We start from the raw sequence: 14,796 nt of genomic DNA on the forward strand, positions 1-14,796 counted from the left end.
TAATGACCGTCCGGCGACACGTTACACACGTCGGCGTCTCCTTCTTTTTTAACGTTCTCCATCCAGCAGTTGAGCTTGTAAAGCCAGCAGTCACAAACATTAGTCAGGAGCCTCTGGGCAGATCGCTTGAGTTTCATATTTTTCATTATAGTGTCGAGTATTTCTTTCAATAGATCCAATGTCAAAGTATAGTTCTCTCAAAACGACTTTGCATGCAGGGCAACAACCAACAATCATTGAAGATAATGCCAAGTGTTTCTTGTACCGTTTTTGAACTGAACTTGAACTTGGTTGTAATAAGTCTTTACTATATTTACTTACTGTTCTTTTGTTTTTCAAGTTAACTTTTTAAATACTTTTTAAATGGTTAGCTTACAATTAATACCGAAAGAGATGTCACCCTGAGCATATCTACCAAGATAAAAATTGTAAGATCTTTAAATTTTCAACAGTTCATTACGGTGAACGCAATTTTGCCATTGTATCGTATTTACATTCAAACGATCCGTCCATTCGGAAGTCGTAACTCTCCTCTCTTACGTGGAAGAAAGCTATATTCATAATATCTTGTGCAACGATATGCGTCACGATTGACGTGCAACGTTTGATAATAATGAATCCACGTGTCTTTTAAAAATAAAATCTTGACCAACTTTCAAATGTCTGTCAGAGCGAATACAAGTGTCCTATAACTACCGTGCAAGCTAACAATGAGGCTTTTTAATTGGGTGAAAGTGTTGTTCGGCCTCGGGACCGTGTGTGCCAGCTCTGTTCCTGGCTACAGCAGCAGCTTCCCATCGGTGAGTGCCTCCTTGGAATGTAGACTTCGCCCCATTTGATACCTGCTATTGCTATCCCATAACCATGCAATGTCGTAACCTTTGTTACATTGCAGGCTGACAATACTCGCGACTTGTCTTTTGCCGTCAATCTATTCTTCACTCTGGTTTCATCTTTAGTACTTTTCAGACATTGCCGATATTGTTGATCAACCTTTTATTGCAAGCCTTAAGTCCACACTTCACGAGAGTACTTTTTCCAAGCATACAACCCAAGATTCTATCAGACTCCAATAACGTTTCAAGCAACTTCTTTCCAGTTGGCGTGAATCACGCGTTATCAACTTTTGACCAAAAACTTTGTTTTGCTAAAATAGGAAAGCAATCATGCGCATTGGAAAAAAATTACTGTAAAGTGATACTCGTGCACCTTCAACATATATTTTCTCTGACTATGTGCAAGCCCAACTCTGATTACATATGCAGCATTGTCTCTTGACATTTTCAGCCCCCATTCCTGATAACTCGAAACTACGGGACATTGGTTTTTGAATATATTTAATACCTTTGACCAACCCACGACCAACTATAGTGCGTACGTATTTTAGACTGAATACCTTCAAACTATAATACCAGTTTCCGTTATCCAGGCGAGTTACTCGTACGCCAAGGTCCCAATTCTGATAAGCTTGGAGCAACTAACGTCGCGCAATCCTACTTTTATGTGTTCCAAGAACAGATAATTTAAACATAGTCGTGGAAAACTCGATGCGAATTACATGTATAGGTATAACCAGCCTGCCACAGCTAACGAACCAGAACAAAAGCAACTGTTTTCCGTAGAGATTACGAATAGCAACTCCATAGTTTGAACGATTTTCCGCAACTCTTGTCATGAAAGCTAGTCCTCGTGGATGAAATATTACTCGGCAATAAGCCACTGCGCGTCACGCCCTTCAAATATTTGCGCTTTATTCACGATCGGAAAACCTCCCTCTCGTTCTCCTTCAGTCATTATTCATTTTTCTTTATCGATTTAACCATTTATACAGACAAAATTCATTTCCGAGAGGTTCCGTGAAAACCTTTTTCCGATATTGAAATGGTGATTCAAAGCATTTTGAACTATAGTTTTTGGTATCTGAAAAAATTATATCCGCTTCTGAAAATCCAGATTCTTCTATTTTCTTATGGTTTGTCATCGTCTTTGCAAAGTAAAACTGCTAAATCTAAAATTCGATACTGCGGAATAAGAAGATATGCTCAAATTTGGTAATTCGATAAGATAAGCGACTCAATCCACGTCCGAGTTACGATCTATTTTTTCGCAACCAACGACTGACCCAGATATTATTTAGCATGTATATCAGCTGCATGGATAGGTGCAGGCAATATACGGGCATATCCACTCTACCAGAAATACACAGAGAATTTTCCACTTCTGTTATTCGCGTTCCAAACAGTAAAATGTAGGCCAAGGGTATTCCATATTATCTGGGCGTTTCTACACTACAATTGACATCGGTTTTAAATTGAATTCTTCGCATTCCATGGCTACAAAATATTCTTCAAGAACGTTGCACCAGGACAAGAAACTATGCGTCTTTTCATGCATACATCAATAATGCATTAGCAATGGTACCTTCTGAAAGAGGCCTTTGAATAACGTTTAATATGGCGTCACATGCGAAACAAAACTACTGCATTTAGTTCACTACATTCAGGTGCAAAGCAATGATTTGCACGAATAATCATGCTGTAAGAAAATTCATACAAACTAAGTCCAGTCATAAACTTTAAGAAATGGAGGTGAAGATAGGTGATTGACATGTTGTTTGATTTTTATCGGCTTAACGTTGAATTTGAACTGACAATATGGGCGGCATGTTAGTCAAGGTAATTGCCGCTATTTTCAAAACTGATCGAGTCGTGAATGCATTAATTACAATGAATCGGCAGAACTTAGCTGCTTATAAACGGATCACCGTTAACTGCTCATTAAAGTTACAGCAAATATTGATGAATAAGTAAAAATTTTCCAACACCAGGGCTGAGGATGAAAAGTCGCCCTGTTTAGATGAATTTCAATCCATTTATGACGTATAAAAGTGTTATGATGGAAGCAAAAGAAAAGAAAAGAATTTACAATAACATCACACAATTCTACAACCCTCTGCAAATCAAATGGCCGTTATATAGATGTCCGGAAAATTCAGTGATTTCAAGAACTTTTTTTTAACAATATAGTAGATGCAATATAAAATCTGTTTAATGGTCTTTATTGTGTATAGTTTGAAGATAGTTGACAATTTTTTCAAATACAATTTTCAATAAATAAATATTTTCATAAAAGATTAGCTAGAGAAGTACGTAGCGGTATTAAAAAATATCGTTTTTTGTCAAAATGGCTCACGACTGGAATAAAGTTTCCGTTTCTCGACGAAAAATTACGTTGATAACTGTTTATAGAACACTTTTCTAGACACTGTAATTTAAAAATTACAGCGAACATGTCAAGTATATCGGTAAACATTCGTTAAAGTTGTGTTTTATCTAGCTTGGGGAATATAGTTTCGAGATAAACGCGCTCAACTTTGATTCGTTTAAAGTTTTGACTTCGATTTTGACACTGATTTCTTTGTCAGATGGAATGTAGATCATTTTGAGAAGATTTAGCCAACTTTTGCTATCAAACGACTATTGACTGATAACTGCTACAAGTTATCATAACAACATAAGTTTACTACTTGGTGGGACAGAATTTCACAGCTAAAGCCCCGTTTTGACTAAGTTGGCTTCCCTCCTTGGCAGACAAAAATGTTGCCACGATAAAATCTCACCAATTTTAAGGGTCTCTTCAAGAGACTTATAGAGTTCAATTATTTTGCGCATGCATAGTCGGTCGCTTGGATTGCTAACTTTTCTCTACGTGCTTTCCCCATTTCCTCGTGGTAATAACATTGAATAGTGAATCACTGGGCTTCGTTTAATATTGCTATACACAATCAATAAGATTGAAGAATCAGTACCAAATGAAAAAATTACTAATTGAAAAAATACCACTGAAGTGGGATGGGACCGGTTCATCAACTGTTCGTAAAAGGCCCACTAAAACATTTGTAGCCATGCATCGTACTTCTATAAGGTAAAATGTTAAATGAGACGTGCCTAGATAATTAAACACAAATTGAATATTCCGGTTTCTTTAACTATGACAAATCTGGCTTGACAGCTTTATTAATAAATCAATATTGCAAATAGTGTAATAAATCTCCATTTTAATTAGACAGAATTATTGATACTAATCGAGCCCTATTTCTTATCGCTTGTTACAGTGAAAATAGAACTTATCAAATAATCAATACCAAACAAGTGCTGCTTGAGTCATTTCTTTGACTTAAATTTTATGCTGCTGAAATAACAAATTAAAAACTTGATACCTCCCAATCTGAAAATGAAATCTAGGTGTATAGGAATTATCTCTTCGAACGTTCAAAGTAAAAAAAAAATTTATGTCCAGCACAATACAATTTCGAAAAAAAGTACTCCAATAGGTATAGTCATCGCAGATGCATTTTAGTGAAATTTTCTGTGGATATACACTGTTAGCAAGCCTGTTATGTCAAATTTTAAAATGGAATTTAATCAATGGCGTAGCGGGTAATGGTGACATTGACGAAATTTTGTGCAAATTGCTGCACGTAACAAGAATCAGCATCGCAGCTTAACTTTGATACAAAACACTTGACAGACTTGGTGTGTATTAGGATCAAACCCACTTCCTGCTCTCAGATCATTCAGCTATCTCACTCAGCTTTTTTTATAAACAAAATTGTTTTTGTAGAGGTGGTCGCAGTCTTTTGCAGTTATTGGTCAGAGTTGAATTACATTTATCTTAGCACACTTTCTTTGGTTCTTAACCGTCTTTATCAATTGTCACCGCGTTATATTATAACTTTCGACACTTTGCGATTGGCTTGCAATATGAATACCCTTGGTTGACATACTTTGTGCGAAAGCCAATCGTGGAACTTGATAAGCAAAGTAATAAGAGGCGCCACAAGATACGGAAAGGACATCTGATGAAATAGAAAGCTTTTCACCTTTTTATGCTGCTTGGACCGCTATTTACCGCGAAAGGAAGCCTTCAAATTCTAAGAAATCATTTCCTCTCAATTGTTTTTGTGGAATAAAGGATCAAAGATACGACGTCATTCAGCACACAACCCAATACTTGTCTCAATTTATTCAATACTTTCCTATTATTTCTCTATCGCATTAAACGGTCGAAGCTGAGACGTACGATAAGATTCGAAAATCTTAAAATTTCGAGAAATGGAAACAATCCTTATTATAGAAATCGATGTTATAGGCATACTCGATAACGAAGCATAATGGCCTCCTGCGATCCACCAATCTCGTCTGTAGAGTAAATTCGAGTTATCTCAAGCTGATGGGGGTCAAGATTATTTAAACGAGTTTAAACAACTCGAGTGAAGCCAAATCACGGAGCTTGCAGTGAAATAATAACATTTACGTGACTTTTGTTGTTGTTGACTATTTAATCATTTCACGCAAGTAGGTTTTCGATTGAAAAAATACTGATTCTAAATTATCTGAGTAATTGTAAAGCGGAGATCAATTTGAGGTAACCATAATTGGTTGTAGCGAACACAATGCTTCAGTTGACCTCCATGGAAAGGAAAGTTTGCTGTTAGAAGCAAATTCAGTTATACTGGTGACATCCAATTAAGTAATATATTTTTATCTTCATCTTAATCGCTTCAATACACTTCTTCTGTACTTTAGAATCTAAGCGGAACTGAGCAGAGATGAACACATTGATTATCTGAGTAATAGATATGGAAATCGTGAACAGATGTTGGCCTTATTTTTTTACATTGACAGACTGGTTGGTAAAACGATAGACTAAACGTGCAAAAACATTATAAATGTTACAGGACCGAGCAAGGAACGGCTCTCAAAGATTTTCTTCGACCACCACGCTAACGGTGAACATTAAGGATGACGACGACCAGGATCCGTCCTTCATTTACCAAGGCTGCATGCTGTCCGACGGTGCTTGCATCAATCCCGAATACTCTGCATCCGTGAGTCGCCATTTAATGCCATTCATATCCTTAAGTCCAGATCAAGCAATTCTTATGTCTCTACCTTAACGCAGGTGTCGAGTGGAATTCTATCGGGCATTCTTAACATTTCGCCAGAGAAGATTCAAGCCGTAGATATGGACAGCATTAATGCACCGATTCACTACTCATTCCTCAGCGGAAACCCACCGAATTACGGAGAATTTTTTGAAATCAATCAAAATACCGGTGCCGTGAAGCAAATCAAGGCAGTTGACACCACGGTCACAAAGAAATTCGACATCATCATCAAGGTGTGTTCCATTGGCCAGTATATTCGGATAAATGTTTCACGCTGTTAAATCAACAAAGCAAATTCAAAAAAATTAACAAATTTTCATTGATAGGCTGTCGAGGTGTCTGAGGCTTCGAGATCTGCGACAGCGAAGCTGACTATCACGGTCAAGCCTGTGGATAGCAATCCTCCGGCGATCACAGCCTCATCCGTAGAAGGTTTCGTCGACGAGAATGCCCCTGTGGGAACTAAAGTAATCGACCAGAATGGCAACCCCATAGTCCTAAATGTTTCCGATGCAGACCTGGTAAGTGTACACCAAAGATGTCGAATATCGCGAGACGAGTAAGTGTGGATGAGGTAGTTTCGATGTCAGTTTGCCTTTTGCGATAACTTTCCTTATCACTGTTAATCTCAACTCTAGAGAATGCGTGACTTTCCACCTTGTGCATGTGATTACGTAACAGGTTGTCTCTGACATCGATCAATCGAAACACTTGACAAGTAAGACCAATAGTGCTTTTCGCATCACTAACATTCTCGTGTACATGGCATCCAGTATTTCATTTAAAATCTGGTACCTGGCAACAAAAAATTAACTATGCTTGGTTACAAAATAACTTCTCGCAAGCCAACCTGGTCGGACGCCTCGTCTCCAGATGCATCGAAGCTCATACATCGAATTTCTCTGTGCAGTCTACTGAATTTAAAGTGAATGTTGGACACACTGAAACGGAATAAATCCTTGATCCTATTATCTATTCGTACAATGATGCTTTTTTCGTGATCCCTTCAAGGAAGATTCGAAGCATCGCTGTGAAGCGATGTGCCGTACTCGTCGATTTTCGTTCTGCCAAGAAACTCACCTCGAAATATTTCAGAGTCCGGAGGATCCACAGCCCACCTACACATTTGAACTGACGACCAACTTCTTCGCGATCGACTCGTCCGGAGTACTCGTTGTCAACGAGGAGAACCTCGACCGCGACCCGCCAAGTCCTGGACGGTTTCGATTTCAGGTTGTGGCCAGGGAAAAATCTGGCATCGCCGCTTCGTCGCCCTTGTCATTCGTGGTAACCCTTAACGACGTTAATGATAATGCTCCTGTTCTTCCAATGACGGCACCGATCACCGTACAAGCGGGTGAAACGAAGCGAGAAGTTATCAAGGTGAGACTTTCGTTCCATTTTAGTTTTATTTGCTGTATATTTGTCAATCAACTGTTGCATGCATTTCAAGATTTCAAGCTTTCACCACTAAACAAAAAAACCCTCATTTATTCGAAATCAGATACATGATGTATCCAACCTGTTTTTTGTAAACCAAAAAATCAATAGAGACTGATTTTCATTTATTTGTTAGGTATAATAGAATTTTGTAGCACACCCTTTACTATTCAATCCTGTTTTAAATAATCACTGAATTGACTAATCATCCAATAGAAATGTTTCCACACTCGTTGCACACAAAATTTTGTAGACATTGAAATCGAATCTGGAAGCCAAAATACGGCTTGCAGATACAAAATGTTGTTTTTTGTCAATTCAACTGTGGATTTTATTACAAAAGTGAACACTCATATTAGCTTCATGCAGTTTCAAAGTTTAGTTTCTTTCTCAACAGAAAATTTAAAATGAAACATTTTAAGACTCTATTATGAAATTAATTGTCAAATGTTAACCATACATTTCGTACTACTTTCTGTTCACTTTCACATTGATATGGCTATAAATAGATCGATTAACAGCCACATACAGTATTAAGGTGTCCAAAACAATACACCCGCCCAAGCTTATCCCGATCGTACCAAATTCTTGTGTCCTTCGCCTAAATAAATGAGTAAGATTTTCCACGATTACGAAAATAGGTGGAAGCCACGGATAATGACGAGGGTGAAAATGCTGAGATAACCTACAGTATCTATCACGTATCGAACAACGGGATACAGAAGTTCAAGATCGACTCAAAGTCGGGGGTCATAGAGTCCGTAGGGAAACTGAATGCTGGCGAGCAGTACAGTATCACGGTCCAGGCTACCGACAATGGTGGAAAGTTTACACAGACCATTGTCGAGGTGAATGTTATCCCGGGACCGAACACCAGGAGTCCTGTCTTCCAGCAGCCAGTCTACGAGGTCCAGGTCAGCGAAGGTGCTTCAATAAACTCTACTGTTGCCACAATCACCGTAAGTATTTGTGGACATTTTTTTGAAAACATGTTCAACATTTTGTCCCAGATCCTTATCACTATTTTCGCCAATTAATTCCAGGCCATTGATCCAGAGAACGATCCTGTCTCGTATGCCATTCTCTCTGGAAATGACTTGCGCCAATTTGCGATCGGCGACAAGTCCGGAGTCATAACTGTCATAAGGAAACTTGACAGGGAGGATCTTACGCGTTATCAACTGGTAAGTGTGATCTTCTTTGCAACCCGGTATATTTTTATCTTCTATGCCAGTGTTTTGCATCATTTTAATCTGCAGCTAATCAAAGCGGAGGACACTGGTGGACTATCGAGCACAGCAACGGTCAATATCAAAGTGACTGACATAAATGACAAGAATCCTGAGTTTGAGAACTTGCCTTACGAGTTCGCGGTCAAAGAAGGTGAAGCTAGGAAGCTGATTGGCCGAATACACGCTTCCGACGCCGATGAAGGCATCAATGCTGAAGTCACTTATTTCGCCCCTGACGATATTCCATTTACTGTAGATCCCGAAACCGGCGACGTTCTGACTAAAGTTGCTCTCGATTACGAGCAAAATCACGTAAGTTTTGTCTTCGTAAGCGCAAATTTCGTTAATACGTACTAAAAGTATTTTAACCATCAACACCTGCAACCTTTCCAATCAATGCGGTTCATCTCTCGATGACTACACGTGGTTTTTTATTTTTCCATCGTGAGATAACGACATAATGGATCAACTACTAAGGCACCAACATTCTATTAGTGCGAAATTCATAGACCTTCATCCTGCAAATATGAAAGATATATTTATTTCTGGACTGAAAAAATTACAACAAGACGTTGACTTTCAGGAATATAAATTTGTGGTGACGGCCAGGGATGGAGCTCCGGATCCACGCCTTGCCACGGCCACGGTGACGGTCCAAGTTATGGACGTGGAAGACGAGGTTCCCATCTTCCACCAGAGCAGCTACGAAGCTCGAGTTAGAGAGAATGTGCCCGACTACATGGTCACCCAAGTGATGGTAATTAGTTTCATCTATGGAAGCACTGTTGACTGCCTAACCCGGTTCGCAGGTTGTTACGTCCTTTTATTTGAAAAGGAATTACTAAGGCCTGATTTGGTTGTGTGTGCGATTCAAGTGGGTTTATTGGGGTCGCTAAATACGATATTAGAAACCGAATAACTTTATGTCAAAAGTGTAATTTGCGTAAAAATTACAGATATAAAATTTGCTACAAAAAAAAAGAGTCTAGTTCTCATCAAGTAGTTGGCAATCAGTAGAGTAATGAAGGTGAACATAATCAGTTTTGAAACTAAGGTGTTTGAAAATTTCCATTGGTCACCTCTGCTGGACACATTCTTCACAATGATATTACATTCGTGCTTCGTTCACTTCCATCCACATATTTTCCGGATTTATGTTCAAACTATTAGACCCCATATGATAATGAAACCGGTTGTCGTAACGAAAACTCTGTTACGGTTATTCTTGTGATGGGATAGTTTTGGAAACCTGTTGGGTGCTACCGTGAGGCGTTGCGGGACCGTTAAGTGTGCGGTACCATGAGAGAAGAAAAAAGGTCGAACACTACGAGGAACGTTCAACCGTTGCTCGTATTATACCTATATTCAAGGGAATTTGAAGCTGATCCGATTTTTTGCAGGCCGATGATCCGGACACTAAGAAACAGGTTACCTACGTTATCAAGCAAGGAGATACGGATCTATTCAGTATCGACTCGAAGACCGGGGTTATTAAAACGGTCAGAGGTCTAGACTACGAACGAGACAACCAGCACATCCTTATTGTCGGAACATCCGAAAACACCAGTGACTTACCCGGAGCTACGACCAGAGTCATCGTCAATGTTTTGGTACGTGAATGCAATTGAGACTCGTAATCGTTAGGTCTGAACAGTGGAGTCACCTCAATGGTGAACGGGCTTCATATCTACGCTGATCTTTATCTGCAGGACGTGAACGACATCCCTCCAGTCTTTACATCAATACCACGACCCATCACGCTGGACGACGATGCTCCTATAGGAACAACGGTTATCAATCTTGTTGCTACGGACTCCGATGGTACAGCTCCAGGAAACCAGGTATAACGATGATGGCTTCTTGGGCACATATAAAGCATTCTACGCAACTTAATCCATTTCTGCTCCTACCCATTGATGATCTTGTCCTCGAGTTAGGATCTTATACTTGCATTTAGCACTATGAACAATCAGAACGTGCAAATGTCTCATACTTGTCCGACACCTTTGTACTTTCTTGAGCAAGTCTCGTTTGCTGGTGTATCCGTCACTTCGAATTACGTACCAGAAACCTTTTGTAAAGAAATTGTAATGTACCGAGTCTTTTCCTGAAGCTTGATATAAAAAATAGATGGCATGGATGTAAGGCGTGTTCTCAGTACTACTTGAAAAAAAATGTTGAGGCCCCTGATACGATGTAGTTCAGATGAATAGTACTAGCAATACTTTGAATCGACTTAAATCCCGAATCCTGAAAATATCTATTCCACGCGAAAAAACAGTATGTATCTAACTTGAAATATTCCAGAAATCAATGGTATTCAAATGAGGAATTCTGATACGGATTTTCAATTTTTAAGTATACCGTAGATTGCGAAAGTGCTTGCCAATAACCATCTGATTCATCACTAGTAACTATGATAGTTTTCTCCAGCCAGCGTTACTTAATGGGAGTTTCGTATCTCCAGACTTGATTAATAGGCAATTTGCTTTTAGGTGCGCTACGAGATAATCGGTCGAGGTATCGCGAGCAAGTACTTTCTCGTAGACCCTGACACTGGAGTGCTCAGGGTGCGGGATGACCTGCGCAAGGAGACGGACTCCGAGTACCAGGTAATGTTCGACCGGACGAAGTTATTCCAAAGTACGAAAGAGTGAATTCAGCCATTGACTAACGAGTACTTTCTCGGTTCACCAGGTTGACGTCAAGGCCTATGATCTTGGGGAACCTCAGCTGTCCTCGGTTACGACGGTGCGTATCTCGGTGCGACACGTCGCCACTGTGCCACCCGAAATCGGCTTGGGTTTCGCCGAGGATTCGTACACCGTAGAGATCCCTGAAGACGCAACTGACAACACTCTCATTAAAACTCTGACGATTATCAACAACCATGCCCATGACACTCCACCGCTCAAGTGCGCCATCTACAGCGGTAATGATGACGGATTATTCGAAGCCAATATCACGGAAGAACGAAACTGTGCCTTGAAACTCAAGAAAGGAGCGCTTGACTACGAGACCACGGAGTCGTATCGCATTAAAATCAAGCTCGAATCCCTCTCTGGTCTTGTCAATGCCGACCGGAACACAACCATGGTGAGTGCACTGCAAAGCCATGAAGTTACATTTTCACCAGAGACCGTGGAATGCTATTTGGCAATTGTCGACTGGGACAGGTTGATCGGGTTTTTATCATACAGTCTATGAACGCCCAATTCATTCTAAATGTCATCCGGTATTGTAAAAAAATTTTACGATTTTACAGGTGAAAGGACATACAGTTCGTCCAAGATTAAATATTTTTTTGATTTGTTATCAACTTCCCGTTTCTCTGTTTTCAGAGAAAAAAGGAAGTTATTGCAATCAGTTCGAAAGTGAAAAGTTGAATTTTCACTTTAACCTGTTAGATTTTCGCTTTGATCAGTTCTGTATTTTTGGATTATTTAGATAACAAAATTTCAAACAGTGAAAGAAAAATGATTATGTCTTCAGGTTGAATAAACTGATTCGAATGAAAGTTGGTATACGAAGATTTTTCAGAACGCTGATCACAAATCTAAAATCAGATTTGCAAAATTTTTATTTAGCGTATTGAATGTACCAAAAAGAAACTAAAAACATTTGGATTTTGATGAAAATTGGTACTTTACGGCTTGTTGGATCGCTGTTAATTAATCTGAGGTCAAATTTGCGAAGTCAAATATAGCGAAGAAGAGAATTTCATAAATATTCGAATTTCGGTAGAAATTGGTAGGCAGAGGCTTCTTGGGTCACCGATAACGAATCCAAAGTCAGCCTGCCAAAATCTGTAATGGTGTATCCACTATAATGATTAAAAATGAAAAAAAAAAACGTCATATTTCCATGTAACATGGTACCTGAGGGCTTTTTTAATCGTTAATCACAAATCTGAATTTGTAGTTCGAAATTCTAATTGCATACTCTCATTTGTTTTCTATGAACTTGAAACCTGCGGTGTGTGAAAACGGAAATTTCGAGGGCTGGCTCACCGTGAGCCTAAAGCCACATCTTTCCTTAGCAGTCAAACGCTTGCGAGCTACAAAAATTTTGGAAACTTTGCATTTCTACTTCTATCCAAGAATTCATAGCACTCATACATCACATCACGCATCGCTTGAATTGTTGCAGGTTAAGATCCAGGTGCTTGACGTAAACGATAACAAGCCAAACTTCGTCTTCCCAGAAGAAGGCCGAGCGCTTACGAAAGGCAGATACTTCGCGGCGATTCCAAGGTCGGCGCAATTCTCGTCGACAGTTGTTCAGGTGAAGGCGCAAGACAAGGACAACGGAAAATACGGAAAGCTGGAGTACAAGATACTGAAAGGCCGTGGTTCTGACTACTTTGCGATAGACGGCTTTTCCGGTATCATCCGGACGGCGAGCACTTTCGACAATGTCGACAACTCGGAACTCCCATTCAAATTCAACGTCCAAGTCAGGGACAATCCGAACTCAACAACTGATTCGAACGCCATTGAGGCACCGGTGATCGTAAATTTGATTGGACGGGAAAACCTCCTGGTCCTCGTTGTCCAGGATGCATCAACCGATGTACTCCAGAAGGAAGTGCCCAAGATCGCGGCCGTCATCGAGGAAAAGACTGGACTCCTAGTCGGTGTTGAAAGAGTAGCCGTCCGGCATTCAATCACCAAGAATGGCACCGTTGAGACCATTCCAGGGGACTCAGATTTCTATTTCTACGTGATCGACCCCGTCACCGAGAAAATCCTCGAAGGAAACAGCTCGCAGATGCAAAGGCAAGTCTCTTTATAACCGTTTCATTCATAGATCGAATGATCGGAAATTCAAATCCAGCTTCAATGTAACATCACTATAACCTCATCAGTTCTGAGCTAATGTAGACCTTACCATAAAATAACGTATAAAATTTTTCTTTTTTTGTATATCCTCTGTTTTTGCATCACTAAACATTATCGTTGAATTTAGTCCACGAATTCGCTCAATTTGTTTAGTAAGCGGGCAATTTAGTTCGTGGGACTGAAATATCCGTTCAGAGAATTCCGAGTTGCTGTTTAAACAGCAATGTGCAAGTCATCTCACGGAATGCATAATATCTCAGATAATTATACGTACAGCTGTGAACGTAATTACGCGAACACAGGGTATACTAATTTGTTGTTCAGGGTATCGTTCTTTTGGTTTCATTTAGCTCTTTTAAGCCAAAGTTTTAGAGTTATCTACTTAAAACTTGTAGATCCGATAGTCATGAAGCTTTACTTACGTCGACATTTTTTTTTTTTTTTTTCAGAGTACTTTTGAACAAGCCTGCCGTTTCCAACATCACCTTTGACGTGTCCACCCTCATCCACGCAACTGCCACCGATATCCACGTGCCCGTGTCGCTACCTGAACCCGTCGTCAAGCAGACCACCATTGCATTCAGCGGCGAAGTCTTTCCTTATGCTCTGATTGTCATCGCTTGCATTATTCTTGTCCTCGGAATCGCTGGGATCATTTACATTTGCGTGTCCTGGTCAAGGTGAGTGGATGTATTTTATCTTTTGGAAATTTCAACGATAATACGAAACTTCCATTATTTAACGGCTTCCAGCTAACCCGAGTGAGAATCTCAAAGTTTAATTGAAAAATCCCAATTCACGAACTTCGGAATTGTTTTTTTTTTTTTTTTTTTTTTTTTTTTTTATTTCCCCATTAACAGAAAAATTTAGGGCTTAAGACCAGAAGTGTGGAACTATTTGGAACAAAATTTGCTAGTAAACTCTTAGATCTGCTGGAATTTTTTCTCTGCTATTGTGATTCGCTGGTATTTTTCATGTAATCCTGAAAACTTTGAAACGACAGGATTTTACGGAGTCCTAGTCTTTGAGTGTGAATCAGAAAATCAAAAAATTTGTCATGTGAACTGTATATAAGGTACATTTTATGTGTACGATTTTCAAGATGAAGATAAACATGTGGATTGAAATTGGTGCAAACTAGCGGATGTCATTCAAACGGTGATAATTAATGGCGTGTAGATTTTTTTGTAAACAACAGAGTAATTATTCAATCAAGCCGAGCGGTAGAATTTGCACTATAAAAAAAATTACTGTAACGTACAGAAAATAATAAAATTAATAAATGGAGAGAAGAAATTCAAATTAGATTCAAGTGCTTATCCTGAACATTCGA

The 14,796-nt window shown here is 39.4% G+C and overlaps 1 protein-coding gene across 2 annotated transcripts in view; it reads left to right on the plus strand.

Moving 5' to 3' along the window:
* The window catches only part of LOC124409867 (cadherin-99C), a 108,504-nt gene that overhangs the window by 86,758 nt on the left and 6,950 nt on the right, over positions 1 to 14,796 (plus strand). For both annotated transcript variants that reach the window (XM_046887786.1, XM_046887796.1), the window contains exons 7-20: positions 5,741 to 5,890; positions 5,965 to 6,183; positions 6,277 to 6,471; positions 7,046 to 7,333; positions 8,032 to 8,349; positions 8,434 to 8,574; positions 8,650 to 8,934; positions 9,206 to 9,379; positions 10,023 to 10,232; positions 10,332 to 10,463; positions 11,118 to 11,234; positions 11,320 to 11,718; positions 12,772 to 13,400; positions 13,913 to 14,143. In XM_046887786.1, the coding sequence (XP_046743742.1) occupies positions 5,741 to 5,890; positions 5,965 to 6,183; positions 6,277 to 6,471; positions 7,046 to 7,333; positions 8,032 to 8,349; positions 8,434 to 8,574; positions 8,650 to 8,934; positions 9,206 to 9,379; positions 10,023 to 10,232; positions 10,332 to 10,463; positions 11,118 to 11,234; positions 11,320 to 11,718; positions 12,772 to 13,400; positions 13,913 to 14,143 (3,488 nt within the window). The remainder of the gene's footprint in view (positions 1 to 5,740; positions 5,891 to 5,964; positions 6,184 to 6,276; positions 6,472 to 7,045; positions 7,334 to 8,031; positions 8,350 to 8,433; positions 8,575 to 8,649; positions 8,935 to 9,205; positions 9,380 to 10,022; positions 10,233 to 10,331; positions 10,464 to 11,117; positions 11,235 to 11,319; positions 11,719 to 12,771; positions 13,401 to 13,912; positions 14,144 to 14,796) is intronic.

The sequence above is a fragment of the Diprion similis genome, chromosome 1, assembly GCF_021155765.1.
Source record: "Diprion similis isolate iyDipSimi1 chromosome 1, iyDipSimi1.1, whole genome shotgun sequence".
Taxonomy (NCBI): domain Eukaryota; kingdom Metazoa; phylum Arthropoda; class Insecta; order Hymenoptera; family Diprionidae; genus Diprion; species Diprion similis.